Source organism: Vitis vinifera, chromosome 4, assembly GCF_030704535.1.
Source record: "Vitis vinifera cultivar Pinot Noir 40024 chromosome 4, ASM3070453v1".
Lineage (NCBI taxonomy): Eukaryota > Viridiplantae > Streptophyta > Magnoliopsida > Vitales > Vitaceae > Vitis > Vitis vinifera.
The window spans coordinates 20,844,774-20,863,333 of NC_081808.1; the positions used below are offsets into that span (position 1 = coordinate 20,844,774).

The 18,560-nt window shown below is 35.4% G+C and overlaps 2 protein-coding genes across 5 annotated transcripts; both read left to right on the forward strand.

Moving 5' to 3' along the window:
- The first annotated feature begins 5,651 nt into the window (after positions 1–5,651).
- On the forward strand, positions 5,652–13,649 carry LOC100266115 (uncharacterized). Of its 4 annotated transcripts, XM_010650782.3 has the most exons (10): positions 5,655–6,041; positions 6,762–7,038; positions 7,123–7,734; positions 7,930–8,522; positions 8,627–8,788; positions 8,891–8,945; positions 9,472–9,620; positions 10,987–11,073; positions 11,885–12,013; positions 13,186–13,649. In XM_010650782.3, the coding sequence occupies exons 1-10, from the start codon at positions 5,967–5,969 to the stop codon at positions 13,309–13,311; spliced, it is 2,265 nt and encodes a 754-aa protein (XP_010649084.1). In that variant the 5' UTR covers positions 5,655–5,966; the 3' UTR covers positions 13,312–13,649. The 4 variants fall into 4 exon arrangements, with proteins under 4 accessions (XP_059592420.1, XP_010649083.1, XP_010649084.1 ...); XM_059736437.1 differs by lacking the exon at positions 11,885–12,013 and having other exon boundaries at positions 5,652–6,041; XM_002267398.5 differs by having other exon boundaries at positions 7,123–8,522.
- A 2,481-nt stretch (positions 13,650–16,130) lies between these two features.
- On the forward strand, positions 16,131–18,116 carry LOC100257361 (LRR receptor-like serine/threonine-protein kinase FLS2). Its single transcript, XM_002272972.5, has one exon. It carries the CDS (start codon positions 16,714–16,716, stop codon positions 17,980–17,982), a length of 1,269 nt encoding a protein of 422 aa, XP_002273008.1. The 5' UTR covers positions 16,131–16,713; the 3' UTR covers positions 17,983–18,116.
- The last annotated feature ends 444 nt before the right edge of the window (positions 18,117–18,560 follow it).

The following is an 18,560-nucleotide window of genomic DNA, read 5'->3' on the forward strand; positions in this document are numbered from 1 at the left end:
ACTAAAATAAAGTTTGTCCATAAAAATTATATTTTATTAATCTCATCAGCATCGTAAAATTTGGAATGAGATAAACCATTTAATTAGATAAAAAATTGATCTATCTATTTTTATATAAGATAAATTGATTGAGTGTTAATTAAATTCTAAAAATTAATTAAAGTTTAAAAATCATTAATTAAATGGTATAATATAAAATTTAATTATTTAACTGAAATTAGTAAATATTTAATTCGGGTTCAGGTTGTTGGACATACCAACCCAAGCCCACTCCGGTTCAAATTTGGTATTGCAAAAAGGAATGTCCAAGCCTACCCAAAATGGGGTTGGGTTCGGGTTTGAAGGAGTTCAACTCCCCTAAGCTACACCCATATCCAGAAAAACAAATTTCTCTTTCAAAACTCATTACAAACGAGACAACGCAAGAGGAGAAAAAATGATGGGTAGGGATAGGGTTAGGGGCACGTGAAAGTGATATCTTTGTTTTTGTTAATTCCTATTATGGTTTACACAATACAATGATAAAAAATACCTCAAATTTATTCTAAAAAATCACCCAATTTTTAGAATAAGTTTTCAATCCAAAATTTGTCAAACATGTTTCTAACTTTGAAATTTGTTTTTTTATTCTTAAAAATAGAAATTTGTTTTTAAAAAATCATTGTGTTTGGTTGTGAAAATATTTTCTAGTTTTCACTTTTTGAAAATAGTTTTTGTTTTTTTTCTTTTATTGAAATATGTGTTTAATTTTAAGTTGTTTACTTATGTAAAAAAATATAAAGTAATATCGAGATATATTATTATAAAGGATAGTACTATTATTTTTATAATTATACCCTTGATCTTATTATATTTCATTTATTATTATTCTTTTTAATTTTCTCAACCACATTTAAAAAAAAAATCATATAGTAAAATAAATTAGTTTCTAATATAAAAATAAATCCACTTATAATAATTCAAAGTCTAATAAAAAAATACTTATACCATACTTATAATATAAAAATAATAATACAATGAATCTAACATGTTAATAATTTAGTTTCTAATTTAAAATAAATCTACTTATAATAATTCATAGCCTAATAAAAAATTATTTGATTTTAAATCTATATGAGATCATATTTTATTTATATTCATAACATTTTTATTTCTTTCCATATGATGGATGGATTCACGAAGTCTTTGCTTTCTTTCACCTTGTTAGGGGGTTTGGTCAAAGGGAGGTTTGTAGTCACACTTTCTTACTTATTGTTGGTTTTAAGAGAGGCGTTGCCCTTTGTAAAAGTTTTACTTCTCTTTACTTTGGATATTGGATAAACAGCTCCATGCTTTTGTTAGCATTTTGGCCGGGCTTTTTTAACTTTTACGGCTATTTTAAAAATTAATTCCTAAAAAATGGTACTTTTCAAAATAATTCTTAAAATATGGTACTTTGAAAAATAATTCCAAATCTACGGCACTTTTTGCCACTTTGCATAAAATTGAATTTATGTTAAAAGTGTTTTTTGAAAAGACGTTTTTTTATAACTTTTTTATTAGTCATAGATGTTAAAAAAAATTGAATTTATACTAAAGAAATATCATTTTCACAATACCATAAAATCAAATTAATACTAAAGGTGTCTCTATAAGAGACATCTTTGATAATTTTCATATCAGTCACACAGTGAAAAAAATTGAATTTACATTGAAGGAGTTTATGTAATTCCACAAAATTGAATTTATACTAAATGTGTCTTTTGAAGAAACACTTTCCACAATTTTTATATTAGTCATCTATCAAAAAAATTAAATTTATATTAAAAATGTCTCTTGAAGAAAAACCTTTGAATGTAAATTTAATTTTATGAAATTGTGGAATATGTCTTTTGAAAATACACTTTTAGTATAAATTCAATTATTTAAATGGATGATTGATACAAGAATTGTTGAAGGTGTCTCTTCAAAGAGACACCTTTAATATTAATTTAATTTTGTGAAATTATAGAAAGTGTGTATTAAGAAGACATCTTTAATATAAATTCAATTTTTTTTATTATGAAACTAATATGAAAACTATGAAAAATGTTTATTTTAAAAGACACTTTTAATATAAATTTAATTTTGTAGAATTATAAAAGGTGTCTCCTGAAGAGACACTTTTAATATAAATTCAAATTTTTTTAACATGTCTTATTGATATAAAAATTATGGAAGATGTCTCTTAAAGAGACACCTTCAATATAAATTCAATTTTATGGAATTATGGAAAATGTCTCTTCAAAAGATACCTTTAGTGTAAATTCAATTTTTTTTTTTAACATTTATGGTTGATATGAAAAATATAGAAGGTGTCTCTTCAAAAAACACCTTTCAAAGTGGCAAAAAGTGCCGTAGATTTGGAAATATTTTTCAAAGTACTATATTTTAAGAATTATTTTGAAAAGTACCATTTTTTAGAATTATTTTTTAAAATGGCCGTAAAAGTTAAAAAGGCCCCCAACTCTTCCATACTATTGATCCTATTTATGGGTAAAGCAATTTAGGCGTATGATTTGTTCATGGTCTTGATAAGAACTTCAATTTGTTCAGCCATTTGTATCTCTAACTGTGTTGAAGTTGTCATCATGACTTGCATGATGGCATTAGAAGAATTAGTATGATTAGCCATTGATGGTTGTATTACTTTTAAGGTCCCATAGGAGACAATACTAGACGCATCATCTTCTTTAGTGGAAGAATATTTTAAAGTCACCTCTTGAGCCATCATTAGTGCCATTCCACTAATTCAACCAAGTCTTTTTTTGTCTTCAAGAAGTTGTCTTAAAAACCGCATTCATCTTAGGCTGAAAAAGCAATTTTCACTTTATTCTAAGTGATAAGACTCAACTTATCCCAATTTTAGCAGCTTTGGTAAGTTTAGATTAGGGAGATTTTGACTCCTTGATCACCTAATTTCTTTTTTTCAGGTTCCATATAGTGCATTGTAAATTTCTTATTAAAAAAATGTAAAATTATCTCACCATATACTAAAGATTTATGTATATTATTTAAGTTCTCACCGTAAAAAAATGTAAAATTATATACGTTCTCAAAATCTAATTTGTTTTTTAAATCTCCAAATATTTAACTTATTTTTTGAATCTTTAAAAGATTTTAAAAGTTTCTTGGTCCAAACGTGTTTTCTAAAAGCCAAGGATTAAAAAATCCTTTGTTTTATTATCCCTTATATTTGAAGGATAATGATCTATGTTGATGGCAAAATTCCCCTGCTGCAATAGTAATCACCAATAACGGAATCTCGATCAACGCATTGTAGTAATTCCTCCTTCCTCCTGCAAAAAAGGTGTCCGGATGAGTTGTCTGGACACACCCTCCGATGACTAAGTTAGTCTTTTGGAAGTTGTTGGAAAATAGAGTTTTCCTTTGGGAGTATTGCTCCTTGATTTTTGTCAAGGATGTTTATCCCTTAGCAGGATGTTTATCACTTAGTAGGATGTTTATCCCTTCTTTTTTCTTATCGCTTACCTCCCTGAGAGTCTCCTTATAGCGTTTATATATGAGTCAGAAAGTATGGTCTCGTTGTGCTAGCTGGTCCCATTGTCATGATTGCGGCTCATAGGGTGGCGAAGCAATCATGACGTTTCTGGTGCGAGATGGCGGCTGTCAGGAGGATATTTAGGCGATGGATGTCGCGTCAATTTATGACTTTAAATATCGGGATGTGTCAGGAGACCTGAGAAGACTTGAGAGTGTCTTGTCGAATGTATCTTGCATTAAAGATGAGTGACAGTTCAGGAGACTTGATCGTCAGTATTATCAGAGTTGCTTTTTGATTGTGGGCGGAAATGAATCCGGCGAATCGCGAGTATCTGACGAGCCAAGCTATCTGGGGAATCTAAATCGTTGGCCACGGATGTTCTCCGAATAAGCGTTACTGAAGGATCCGGACATGTCTGCTCGGGGAAGTTGAAACGTCCTCCTCTCCCATCCGGCGGCAGGCGCCGGATGTGAAATATCCGGAGAAGGTGAAACGTCGGCCAGATAGAATTGCGGCTGTGAGATATCCGGAGAAAGTGGGATGTCGGTCGGACAGAATTACGGCTGTGAGACATACGGATAATGTAGACGTTGGCGGGGCAGAATTCCAGATGTGAGACATCCGGGTGGAATGATTGAGAATTTCCGTTCGGGTGGAATGAGCGATGATTTCTGTCCGGGTGGAATGAGCTATGCCACGCGTCGCAAGGGGGACGTCTATGTGTCCAAGAGAGAGGAAGCCACGTGGCAGTTTTTAGAGAGATCCCACAATCTAGAAATTAAAATTAACAAGTAATTATTTATCATTTAATTAAAAAAAACTAATTAATTTATTTTCTATTTCATCGTAAACCAATATCTCCTTTATGTGGGTCCCATGGAACATATGCCATGATCTTATTTAAACTACGGATGAGATGTGACAAATTTTGATTAGTGCCACGTTTTAGATATTTATCATTACATTATTTAATGCCAGCGTTTCACAATTGTCTCATGCTGCTAAGTCTTGCAACAAAGCAATTTTTATTTGATCACGTAAGATATATGTCGATTAAGGATTGGCTATTTATTTACACGTGAACATTAGTGAGTGGACAGATGTAACCAATTAAAAATATCAACATTATATTATAATAAAATTGTTATAATATTTAAGTTATTAACTTAAAATTTATTATTTAAATTTTATTTTAAATATTAAAATTATTTAATAAAATTAATTTAAAATTTATTTTAAATTATCAAATTAACATATTTATTATCTTAAATTATAATTAAAGTAAAAGATATCGAATAATAATAAAAGTCGTGAAGTATCAAACTAGATCATAGAAGTAATTAACATAAACGATAATAAAAAGGTAAAATAAAAATACGAACTTAAAAATTATTTCTACTTATTACTTAAAGTTATATTTTACTTTAAGTCATATCATTAAATTATCTTACTTAATATACTCAATTTACTTAATAACTTAAATTAAGTTATTAAGTTGATTTATTAAAAAATTATTAAATAAAAAATAAAATATTTAATTTTTTATTAAATAATAACTCATTTTTAAAAATATTTTCATGAAAAATACTTTTTAATAATAGTATCTACATTTTTTTATGAAATAATTGTTTTTATGAATTTATTTCTAAAAATATAACATTTTATATTCATATCAAAATTATTTTTGAAAAGACGATTTTAGTATAAATTTATTATAATAAAATATCATTTTAAAAAGATAACTTACCTTATAATTATTTTAAAAAAAATATTTCAATATAAATATCTATTGTGTTCATGCTAAAATTATTTCATATATTTTTTAAATATTTTATCAAAAAAAAAATCTTTACCCACATTTAAAATAATAATAATAATAATAATAATATTTAAATAAAAAATCTTGGTAAAAAGTATCATATGTTCATTTTGCTATACTATAAGATCTTTAAAATTTTAATATTAATGATTGAATTCAATCATTTACATTCCCCAAATGTAATTAAAATCGTACAACTACGTGACCTACAAACGCAGAATAAAAAAATTTAAAAATAAAATATTAAATGATAGTCTGATGACTGAGGAGAAGAAGACAAGAACAGTCCTATCCCCACGCAAGCCTCGTTCAAATCCAACGGCGAGAAACGGTCCGAGCATCTCACTTCACGCTCTGGTGTCAAAACGACATCGTGTTGTTCGTTACGTTGCTTCCATCACCGCCGTTGCCCTCAGAAAAATGCTGCCCCCTGGAAGTATAAATCTCAACGCCCTCTGAAAATTAAATTAATAAAATATATCCATGTCCGTTTGAGGGTATCCAGCTCCAGCTACTTTGGCGCGCTATGAAAACTGCGTGTAGAATTGATGGGGGGTATTCGAAGAGATCCATTCTCAGTATTTGAAGTAACGGCTCTGTCCAATCGGTAAGAAATAGACAGGCATGACAGCTCTTGCTTCAGTCTCGGCATCTGCATGGATCCCCGAGGACGACCTCTTGTTGAAGAACGCCGTCGAGGTACCTTCCTTTTTTTTCCTCTGCCTATTTGATTATGTGGAAATTAGGGCATCGTGCAGCCTTTTAGATGCTGGGGATTTTCATCGGCTACGCCTCGGCGGTTCTGTGGATTCAACCCGAAAAAGCTTTGTGAATCAACTCGGACAAGCGCATCTTGATGAGAATTTCTCCCGATTCGAATCCCATAGGATGGTTGATCTTATTTTATGTTAGTTTTTCTGGTAATAAACAAGGAGATGGATTGATTTCTGAAGAATTTGGTATGAAAACTCTGTCACTTTTCAATTTTAGAATTAATTCCTCTTTGGTATGGTTAGCTACTGGTGCTTGCGAATGAATTCGAACTTAGGTATCATGATTTTGATGCGGCTGTAATGCTTGTGTGTGAAATTCCGGTGGTGTGCTTTGTTGGATTCACATTCTTTGTGTGGTGTTGCGTTGCTTGAATGCTGTGGTTTTCAGTCTTTTTTTGCTTATATGGTGAATAATTTTATGTAATTTGCTTGTGCAACTGAGAAAGAAATGCATAAATGTACTTGGAAGGCAATATAATCCGCTGCTAATCTTTAGTTTCCACACCTAGCATTTGGACCTTTTCCTTTAAACAGAAAATAGTAATAAATTAGAAAGAAGCATAAGTTTTCTGTTTCTGCCTCTTGCATATGCTTTATTTTACTGGATGTTTTGCTTGCTTTGATGTATGTTGTGATTTTCTTGCAGGCGGGGGCTTCTTTGGAAGCACTTGCTAAAGGTGCAGTGCAATTCTCTCGCAGATTTACAGTCCAAGAACTAAAAAACCGATGGCATTCTCTCCTCTATGATCCTGATATTTCAGCTGAAGCTTCTGCATGCATGGTTCAGTTTGAACCTTCAGCATCCAATTATTCGTTCAAATCTAACAGATCGGGTAATTGTAAAGAAAATGTAGAGGTTCTTGGAAAAAGAAAAGTTGAAAGCATTCGTAGAAAGTATCATGCTATGCGGAAGAGGATTCACAGTAAACCTTCTAACTCTGATGATCTAAATTTTCTAGATAGAATTCACAGTAAACCTTCTAACTCGGATGATCTAAATTTTCTAGATGTGCCAAATGCTGATGGCTATATGTGCAATGGAGGTGGTTGTGAAGAGCATATAGTTCTTGATAATGAGCCTCCTGTTGGCAGTTATGCGCTGGGAGATCGTGTCTTGAGCCATTTTGGTCTTCAAGATAATGTACCCCAAGATATTCCTCATATTATAGGAGATAATTTAGTTGACTTCGGGAATTGCTCAGGCTTTGAGGACAGAGGGCTTCCAGATAGAAACCTATTCAATAACAATGATTTTGAGAGAAAGCCCTTGTCTACTCTTGATTCACTAAATACAAATTTAGGAAATGTTGGCTCTGAATTCGGAGGAGGACAGCATTGTGAATCACCTGTTTCAGATGGTAGTGCTTCACTTCACCAAATGGGGTTTCCATCACCACTTCCTAGGGTGCCTCTGTGGAAAACAATTGAGGACATTTCAGCACCTGTGATGCCAATCAATGTCAACCTGGGAGATAGAACTGTAAGTGCAGAAGAGACATTGACACTTGCTGCTGCTGCTGATGGTAATAAACCATGCTCATCAGGGTATGCTGTCCATTCACAGCCAACATTGAAAGACACATGCGTTGGATTAAATAACTCAACTGCTATCACAGATGGTGAGTTTGCAGATCTTTCAGATTCTCTCTTGAACTTCTCAGATGAGAATGAGCTTCTCTTTATGGAGGCTGATGGGAAAGACCCAATGGATAAGTCTTGTTTGGATAATCTTGACTCAGTTCTGTTGAGTTCTCCCAATGAAGTTCATGTTGATGATATGGCCAATATTAGTGACCCTGAGACATTGATTTCAGGTACATCGATTGTAATACATGGCAGTGCATGTCCTGCTGAATTAGTTGTTAGCGCTGACCCGTTACAATCCAGTCACAGCAATCAGGAAGGTGTTCATTCAGAGGTCACTATGCCATCATCTACATTAATTTCAAATCCTCATTCTTCTGAACTGCAGGAAGGGGTTATGTACTGCACATTGAATACTGAGGACAGTGAAATCCCATACAATGATGATAATTTCTTGCCTGCTACATTTGCTTCCACAACACAGCCAATTTTTGAAGAGGCTTGTGAGCCAGCATTCTCCTCTGACATCCAGAAGGACAGTGAACAAGCACCAAGCTTAATGAATAAAGATAAAAATCCTGCACCATCTTTCAAGGCTCCCCAGATGATAGGAAAAGATAGAATGCCAGAAATTGTTCCAGACCACCAATTTATTGGTTATGGAAACAGATCTGAATTGTCTGGTGACAACTGTTTGGCTACAGCTTCCAGACATTTTAACAGCATTCCTGTAGTCCCAAGTCATCATAGTTCAGCACATGCAACTCCAAACTCTGTCATGGATGGAGCTCCTGGGCGAGGGGTTCTAAATGTCAAATCAAGGGTACATTGTGATTTTCATAGTATTTAAAGCTTATTCCTTAGGGCAGCTTTTTCATGCTTGTGGTCATGTTAAAAACAAATGCTGAATTTGATCGATGTGAACAGGAAAAAGAAGCTCCAGGTACATATGGGGAGCATTTATTTTTACATGCAGGATCAGGTTCCACCAAAATGAATTTTCTGGAACCAATAAACTCCTTAATGTCTGATCAAGAGGAATCTGAAAGTGATGATGATGTGCCCTACTTTTCTGACATCGAAGCAATGGTAAATCTTAGATGCTTGTGATGGTTGGATGATGCCTTTGAATTCTTTTCTTTAGTTCATTTATAATCTTTCCTATTTTTAATTGTTATATATTTTGTCCAGATACTTGAGATGGACTTGTGTCCAGAAGATCAGGATTCATATATTGGTAGCAAAGGTAATTCATCTAACATCAGGTTCATTTAGCAAAGGATATATCCTGCTTCTGCTCTTAGCTCATCATCATGTAATTGTTTCAAATGCAAAATTCAGCTTAGAAGGAAGTTTAGGTGGTAGAAGGTCTATTACTTTTAACATCCATGCATGTAACTGTTACCTATAAATTTGTTATTTATGATGAAGCAAGTTGATATTTTTTCCCCTGACACCTGGGTCAGGTTGCGAGGGTTGGGCTCCATGTAGCTTTTCCCAAAGTTGGGTCTGTTTATATTTTCCAACTGTCAATAGTGATTGATTTTGGATATTAATGGCTTTAGTATAGTTGCCATCATGTTTTGTTTATTATATATTTCAATATTCATATGAATATCAATCAACTCTATTTTATTATTATCCAAAGTAAAGGGAGTCAGCTAATCATCAAATGCAATGAAACTGTTCTTCTTTACCTAGAGTGAACTCTATAATGTGTGCTACACATATTAGATTGTGAGTAACTTGGTTTTGTCTGCTGAAATCTCCAGTCTCAAGATATCAACATGAGGATGCTAGGAAGGTGATCATAAGGTTAGAACAGTGTGCTCAATCTTCAATGCAAAGAGCTATTGCATCTCAATGTGCACTTGCCATCTTCTATGGCCGCCATTTGAAGCATTATATTAAAAAGGCTGAGGCAAGTTTTTTAAAATTTAACCTTTTTTCCCTTAAAGCATGATCAATTAAGCTGATTCATTTTTATTCAGCTTATTCATTGCCACTTCAAGATCATTAATTTGAATATCTTTTTTCTATTCTGATTTTTTTTTTATTCAATATGAGCTAATCTAGAGTAAACGGCTATTGATACATTGTTGTTACAATGGGATGGCAGAAGGCTTTAGTTGAGTTACTCTAAATTTGGATCAAATGTGATAAAGTTCCTTGGGCACTTTCCTCACTTGGATATGATTGATGGGCATTTTGTCGGTCTTGGTTTATTTTGGAAATGTACTCACTGCTGGAGCTGCCAATGTTTTATGCCATGACTAATTAGCTTATGATGATCAAATGACTTGGTTTTGAATTGGTATATGTTGTATCCTCCTTGTATTGTTGTGTTGTGTTGTGTTTAGTAATTATTTATAATCTGTTAAGCAAAAGCTTAAAGCTTGTAAGATTTGGGCTCACAATTTATATCATGCACTCCAATACACTCTCTCATGTGCAACCATACACTTGCACGTGAAGAGACACATAGACACATGTAAGCCCATAGATAACCAATTTCCTTAAAAGCTTAAGCTCATAAGATTTGGGCCCACAATGTATATCATGCACTCCAACACTCTCCCTCACGGGCTGCCCCATACTTGCACATGGAGAGATACATAGAGACATATGCAAATGGAGAGACACATGGACACATGCAAGCCCATGGATAACCAATTTCCCTAAAACTTTAAGCTTGTAAGATTTAGGTCACAATGTATATCATACACTCCAACACCCTGCCTCACGACCCCATACTCCACATGGAGAGACACATAAACACACACAAGCCCACAGATTAAAAAAATCACAAACAACCTCCTTTGGGCTTAATAAAGTGGGGAAATGAACATGCGGTGAAGTTCGAATGCATGACCTCCTGCCAAATGAGATTTTGATATCTTTTTTTTTTATAGGTAAATTTTTTGTCCCCATTGGGACTTGAACCTAGAACCTCCCACATACCCTTCCCAAACCTTTACCCCTTGAGTCAAGCCTCAAGGGCAATGAGGTTCTTATATCATGTTAAACAACTAATTTTCCTAAAGGTTTAAGCTTGTAGGATTTAGGTCCACAATGTATATCATGCGCTCCAACACAATTAATGTTTTTGTTTGAGATGTAGTCTGGTTTTATACAATTCTGTTGACTGGTTTGGGCACTAGTTGCTGAGCTCATGATTATTTTTAACGCTGAGATTTGAGGCTTTCTTTATTGGGGTTATGTGATGCTCATCAATTTTTAGCTTGACTATTTTCTCTTTCTTAATGGAACCACCTTCTGCTTTGTAGGTAATACTTGGTAGAGCAACAAATGAGATTGATGTTGATATTGACTTGTCAAAGGAAGGGCGTGCTAATAAAATATCTAGACGGCAGGTGGGATTTTTGTGATTTCCTTGACTTGTGTTGTAGATATTGATGGTTTGCAAGACCCTTTTTGAGCTTGTAGTTGTTGTGGTTATTAGATAAAAGGAAATTTATGGGATGCGTACTTTATCTGTGAGTACTTTGATATGTATCGCATTTTGACTAGGATATGGATTGTCAAGCATGGCAACTCGCTGAATGTTGCCACATCACCTGATTGTTGGAGGAATTAGAGAGAATTGTGTCATAAATATAATATTGTTTTTCAGAATTCGAGTAATTAAAATGAACACCTTGCAAGATAAAAGGGTGTGTCATTTCTAGATTTCAACAAGGGGGCTGCAGACTCACTATCGATATGGTGGTTCTTTTTAGGAAAACTTTATTAACACCCTGTTTCATTTGATTGCTTAATTAGGTAATTAGTTATCTTTTGTATAGGATATTCTTATCTCAAATGGTCGATTAGAAATGGGAAATATTAATAATTAGAGGATACCATAGCTGCTGAAACTGAACCATAACTGTGGGATCCTGAGATACTCATGTGATGGGTGAATGTTTTCAAGGACCTTTTTACCCTTTAGAATGAACTTTTATTGTTCAAATTTGGGATAGTGTGGTATTTTTCTTTCTTTTTTCTTGTTTCATTTTCTTTTCTTTTATTTACCTCAAGCCTAGGCTAATTTAGTTAAGAACAAGAAGTAACTGCTACTTCTTTACCTTTTATCACACCATTTAGGCTTCTTGGATATCCCTTACAACCCTCAATGCCCTGCATAACATGTGAGTATGACTAGTCTTCCTTGCATCTGCTTAGGCTATCATAAGGATGCAAGGGGATGGATCTTTCTTATTGAAGAATCTTGGGAAGAATGTAATTTTATTGAATGGCCAAGAAGTTGCTACTGGACAGGTTGGGGGTCTTAGTTCAAGTAGTTTGATAGAGGTACGTGGTTTTCAATCTTTAACTTTGAAATGACTGATACAATCATGGTGCTCTTTTCCTGCCATTCTTTAACTTCTTTGTTACCTCAATTCTGTTTTTTAATATCTTTACCCCCAACCAGCAGTCTTCTCTTACACGTTTTCACTAATCAAAATTGTGGTGCATGAAATGGGTGTTTGCTCTCATTTAATTTCCACAATTTCTTTTGAAGATCATATTTTTGGGTATGCTTGAAAAGAATTTTCAACTGATTTGTGGTTTTGCAGGTTTCTTCATTGTCATCCATGTAATCACAATTAAAAAAAAAATACAAAAATAGCTATTTATGTATAAGGTTGATAATGCAACAGTGCAGCAATGTTTCTTTACGTGGTTAAGTTTCTGGTTTTTCTAGGTCACGCCGTAAAAGAAAGTTTGATAAACATTTATGCATATGCAACTAAACATCAATGGTAACTCCTTTAACTACATTGTTAAAGATGTACAATATCTGATCAACAACCTCCAAAATACTTCTTCATGTGAATTGTACAGAAGAGCTGCAATGTGATTATAAAATTTTAAGCTTTATATGCTAGAAGTTTTTATTATTGAACATACAATCCTGTAATCTAGCACCCAGGTATATTGCTTCAATTCTATATGAATATGGTGACTTACCAAAAAAAGAGCCAAACCAATGATTTTACATGTTGGCCTATGTTATGATGGTGTCTCAAATTCCATCCCCTTCATTTGTAACCCTTCTATGTTTCTGCCTTGTAGATCAACTGAACAAAACAATATTAAGGGTTATTTCGGCTTTAAAAATATTGAGAATGAATCAGGTTTTGGGTTAGATTTGACAGGAGTGGGTTAGGTTTGACATCTTGGGAGCTAGCGTTGTGGTCAACTCCATTGTGAGTGAAACTTTCTCAATTCTTACCCCATGTGAACATAGATTATAGGCTGAATAACATGAAAATCTTTGGCTATTTTGTGTTGTTGCTTTTATTGTTTGTTTTTCATCAAATTCTTTCAGTCCCAGGAACCTCAGATGTTGGTTTTTGTTGCAACTCTATGCCCTCTTTCAAGCATCAAAAATGCTATTTTCTATATGCATTAGAATGCTTGCATTGTAGTTGTTCAACTTTTACAAGCCTAACCAATCTATGGCAAATGGTTGATTGCAGATAAGGGGAATGAGATTTGTGTTTGAAGTGAATCAAAAATCTGTGAGGCGGTATCTGGCAAATGTTGCCAAAAAAGGCCAAGTAAAGAGCACCAATTTTGAATGGTCCCCTAATGGGGTTCCATGACTCGAAGAATTCTGTTGAAAGGTGCATCTCCTCTCCTTTTCCAGTCCGTTTTCATAAACTAATTTTAGTTTCAGTTGAGTTTGCCCTTCTGATGAGGAATGTCAGTTTGCTGCCCATCCATAGAATGTATAGCCCTATTATGTTTTTAATATATTGTCAATCCTTCACCTAAAGAAAAAAGAAATGAATAGTTCATCCTGTAGGTATTGGTAGTGTTAATTGATAGCCCTTTTCTTCCTTTTCTTTACTAGGCTCAGGCCTAATGGGCTTGTTTTGTAAATTTTGGGTATTCTCATTTCTCTGCAATTGAGGGCCGGAAATCTGCATTCATAGTTCTAGTTACCCTCCTTGGGTTTGCTGATTTAATGTTGAAAAAGGAACCAACCAAAGGAGAGGGGGTGGAGGGGGAGTTCTTCAAGGTAAAAAAACGAAGTGAAAGAACGACACTAAGCTAAATAGTAGCATTAGATTCATTGGGAAGAATTTAGGATACAAGATTCTGGTTTCTTCTCTCTCTTCATAACCAGACTTGGCCCAGGAAATTTGAGGTCCTTCATCAGATGAAATAAAAGGATAATTATGTCCTTTACAGCATTCAAAGCAGTAAAATTTCCTTCATTGCCTATTATCATGGTGGCCATCGTGTCAGTTTGGATTTGACCAGAGCCATCATTTGCCTTTTGTTTAGAAGTAACACCTTCTACAGGTTCACTTTGCAATATACTTGGTAGACACCCAAGCTCCCATGAAATATTATAGTGGCCTGACAAGCTGTGTGCTTTATGCCCATTCCTCTTCCGCCCAGATTTTGCTTTTAAATCAAGGTTTACTAACTGCCCAGAATGTGGATACAAACACGTAAACAGAGGTTTAGTGCGGTTCTCGTGCCTTCGAAGCAAGACACATTACTTTGAATAGCGGGGACGGTGGTTATAGTGTTTGGCTCTATCTATTTGCTTCTGGGATGATTCTCACTATCTCTACTTTGCCCCTTGTTTAAGTTAAATTGTGGTGGTCCACGCCTGATTGAACTTTCTTCGGTTCTGCATTGTTTTTTTGATTAAATAATGAAAGAAACTGTTACCCATTTCAGTACCTACCCAACCCATATATTGGTCCGCACAACGTGTCATTATTGCCTTCTCCTCATCTTTACAAACCTTTCAAAAGAGGGAAACTAAAATATTGTTGAAGCTGTTCTTTTTCCCCAACGACAAGACTTGGGTGATTCCTTTTTCATTGAGCTTTTTCTACAATTTTACTCGATATTTTAACATGAAATTAGATAAAATATTTCATCTTCAAGCCCTCAATGTATATCAAATTTGAAATTCCGATTTTAAACGTGGAATATAATACTTTTGAAATATGATTTTTGTATTGATTTGCTAACTCTTTGTTTGGATCAGGACAACGAGGAGGAAAAAAAAAATTAGAAAAAGTTTTAACTTGTCAAATATAAGGGAAATAAATGGTAAATAAGATTCTCTAAAAGTTAATATATTTTTTACATTTGCAATCTATATACAATAAAATTAAAGTTAAAAAAATTATTACATTTTAAATTTGGTATTTTATTTTTAATTATTATAATTTTTTTTTTCGAAGTTTACAAATTTACAAAGCTTAAAGGAAAACTAACATAGTCAGCGTGACATTAAAAATGTTTTGCATTTCATCATGTAATATGTCTATATATGCCAATGTACTGAGAGGTGGGGAATGTAATAATGGGTTGGTATCGATCGGGGAGACAGAGATGGCCTGGGATCAGATATTGGGCAAGCCCACGTAACCCACTTTGTGTCAACCATTTTGGTGGCAATAGGCATTGCACGGCTGGTAAGTAGTGGGCATGGCTTCTTCCATTTCTACCGACGAAGGAACTGCTGTGCGCTACTCGGACCTTCTCTAATCATACCAAATTCCCACCTACATGATCAAAATTGATTCAATCCAATGGATCTATGTCTTGGCTTTTTTACCACCCCTTTTTAATTACAAGGTTTGACCTATCACATCCAAAATTAGGTATTATTTGTTTGGTGACATCAAATCATTTTTATCGTTGTTTACACCATAGTTGTTACACATAGGTATTATCTTGCCACTTATGGACTTCCATGTTCAATTTGGTGGTTGTTCGTGCTACTATTATTACTATGATTATTATTAATTATTCATTTTTCACAACTAATTTAGTACTAAAATACGAGGGAAGTCCAATCATAAACATACGTGGGTTACCAAACACTAATCATTTGTGACTCGAACATGCTACGTTTCATCCTCATCCGCTCATTGAATACAAATCTTGATGTTAGTTATACAAATCCTGATTGCTAATGAATCATGAAGTTCTGGATATAGTTGGTTGGGTGCAAAATCATAATGCACAGAAATAATCACAAAGAAGTTGTTGGGAGTACACTATAAGAATCTGAATTCCCCAGCTTTTAAAAGGCTTGTTCAAAATTCAAAGTTTGTTAGCAATAATAAATGGACATATTCAACCACTAATCTTTACAGTGGGGACCTTACGACCAAACGAGGCCAGCTTGGGAGGTCTTGTACCTACAAACATTTGGAGTTGGCATTGGATTCCAAACTCCAATATTCAAACATTTCATTCGATTTTAGATTACCACTAAATAATTCTACTTTAATGGTTTCAGTGGAGTGATTTCTCTGCCAATAATTAACCTGGCATAAATGGGTGGTGGTGCAAGAGTTTTCTATACTTAGGACATGTGCCCACATTCCCATATCTTGAAGGACAGCACGGACATCTCGAAAATGGACGATTGGTGGTAATTTTTTTTTTTTTCTTAAAAAAAATAAATTAGGTGAAATGTTTGTTGGAAGAATAAATTTGTAAAATATATTCGTATCATTGTTTGAAAATCTGGGTTTAGGAGAATAATATTAAAAAGTAATTTGTCGGGTGTTGGAGGCTTGTTTGAAGGGCGAGTGTAGGTTGGGCAACTTGGGCTGCCAATGGATGGCTTTTGGCTGCCGATTTGAGTGTTGTATGGAGAGAGCATAGCGGTTGCTAACAACCGAACAGTCCTTTCGCTGTCACGGCGAAAGCATACAAATTTAAATTTAAATAGGGCCATTGGAGTCTCTGACAATTGCCCGTGAAAAATGAAAATACCCAGAAAAGACCTCTGAGCTATAACAGGAAAAAAAAGGGTAAAACCCAAAACTAAAAGCCATGGCCTGTGCCCTCCCAACTTGCTTGCGCCTTTTCTCTCCAAATTCCAATTTCATCCACTAAACCTGCGCTCCTCGTTCACTCCGTCTCTCTCTCTCTTTCTCTCTTACTTACCGTTTCTCATGTTATCTTCAATTCTCTTGAGCGAAATCTAAACTCCAAACACTCCCTTACGAAGGCAGAGAATGGGCGCTCCTTGTTTTTCCCTGTCTTCTCTGCTTCTGGTGATTGCAGTTGCAGGTCTGTTCTTTTTAGGAGATTCCAAGACCTACTGGGGAGATATAGAGGTGCTGAAAGAGCTGAGAAAAGGACTCGACCCTGGCTCAGTGATTCCCGGCTCTTGCTTGAGCTCGTGGGACTTCTCAGTTGATCCATGCGACAGCGTTTTCGGCGAGCGCTTCACTTGTGGGTTCAGGTGCGATGTCGTCGTCTCCGGCTCCAGTCGAGTTACTGAAATCAGTCTCGACCAGGCGGGTTACGCCGGGTCGCTCTCTTCTGCCTCCTGGAACCTTCCTTACTTAGAGACTCTGGACCTTTCCGATAATTTCTTTTCTGGGTCGGTTTCTGCCTCTTTGTCAAACTTGACTCGTCTACGGCGACTTGGGCTATCAAGAAACTCCTTCTCCGGCGAGATACCCACTTCCATCGGGTTTATGCACAGCCTGGAAGAGCTATACCTCGACAGCAATGGTTTTGAAGGAGCAGTCCCAGCGAGTTTCAACGGTCTGGTGAACTTGAAAAGGTTGGAGCTTCAAGGTAACAAGCTGTCAGGAGAGTTTCCCGATTTGGGTTCTCTAAAAAACCTTGACTTCCTAGACGCCAGCGGTAACGTCATCTCCGGCAACGTTCCAGACACGTTTCCGACATCACTGGTCGAAATTTCCATGAGAAACAACAGCTTGGAAGGAAACATCCCTCGAGCGATAAAAAATCTAAGCTTTTTACAGGTACTGGATCTGAGCCACAACCGACTCAATGGCTCAGTCCCCTTTTTCGTCTTCGACCACCCCACTCTGCAACAGGTCACCCTCTCCAACAACCACTTCAACTCCATAGAAGTCCCCACGAACCCGGCCACCCAAAGCCAACTCATAGCCCTGGACCTGAGCTACAACGACCTCCGAGGATTGTTGCCATCCTTCTTGGCCTTGATGACAAAGCTCTCAGCTCTCTCCCTAGAGAATAACAAGTTCACAGGAATGATACCCACCCAGTACGCCTTGAAGGCTGTGGTTCCCGACGCCGGAGTGTCCCCATTCGAGAGGCTAATGCTGGGAGGGAACTACCTGTTCGGACCCATTCCATCACCGTTAATGGAGCTGAGACCAGACGGGGCAACAGTGAGGCTTGTGGATAACTGCTTGTACAGGTGTCCGGCAATGTTCTCCTTCTGTCAGGGCGGTGAACAGAAGTCGTTAATGGAGTGTAAGAGGTTTGGACCAGTGATACCTTGAGCAGTGTGACCCATCTCCATCTCCCATGTGAATCCCTTTGGCTTTTGGATTCTTCCACTATTCTCTGTATTTTTTATTTTTCCATATTTGTAATTACTAATCGGTAATAATTAGCCATTAAATGTTGTTGTTAATACCGGGTAATTATGAAAAAAAAAAAAAAAAAAAAAGCTTTTGTTTTTCTGAGGAAGATGCTCGATATCATACTAGATTTTCGTCTTTCCTCTGAGAGACACAGGGCACTGCTGCGACCTGTCCACCTTCCTCTTCAGGAAGTGGGTCCACGCTCCCTCAAAAGCCCAACTCCGTTTTAGAGCTTGGGCCCATTGGCCCATTCAACCTCGAAAGAGGCTTTGTCAGCCCACTGAAAGGAAGCTGAAACGTCTTTATTCATATATTGCATAAATAAATGTACGGCAAAATGTATAACAGAAAAATTGTAACAAAAAAAGAAGAAGAGAAAAAGGCGAAAAAGGAGAAAAAGGAGAAAAAATATAAGTGAAAAAGCAAAGAGAGGATACTTGTTCAAATGGGTTATGTTTTGAATATTTCAAAAGATTGAAATATTCTTCTAATTG

What these genes read in the sequence shown, in the direction of transcription:
- LOC100266115 (XM_002267398.5), top strand. Translation starts at nt 5,967, where the DNA reads ATGACAGCTCTTGCTTCAGTCTCGGCATCTGCATGGATCCCCGAGGAC. An exon ending in TATGCGGAAGAGGATTCACA is followed by an intron (nt 7,039 to 7,122) that starts GTAAACCTTCTA and finishes TAAATTTTCTAG; the next exon opens with ATGTGCCAAATGCTGATGGC. An exon ending in TTTCTGACATCGAAGCAATG is followed by an intron (nt 8,789 to 8,890) that starts GTAAATCTTAGA and finishes TATTTTGTCCAG; the next exon opens with ATACTTGAGATGGACTTGTG.
- LOC100257361 (XM_002272972.5), top strand. Translation starts at nt 16,714, where the DNA reads ATGGGCGCTCCTTGTTTTTCCCTGTCTTCTCTGCTTCTGGTGATTGCA.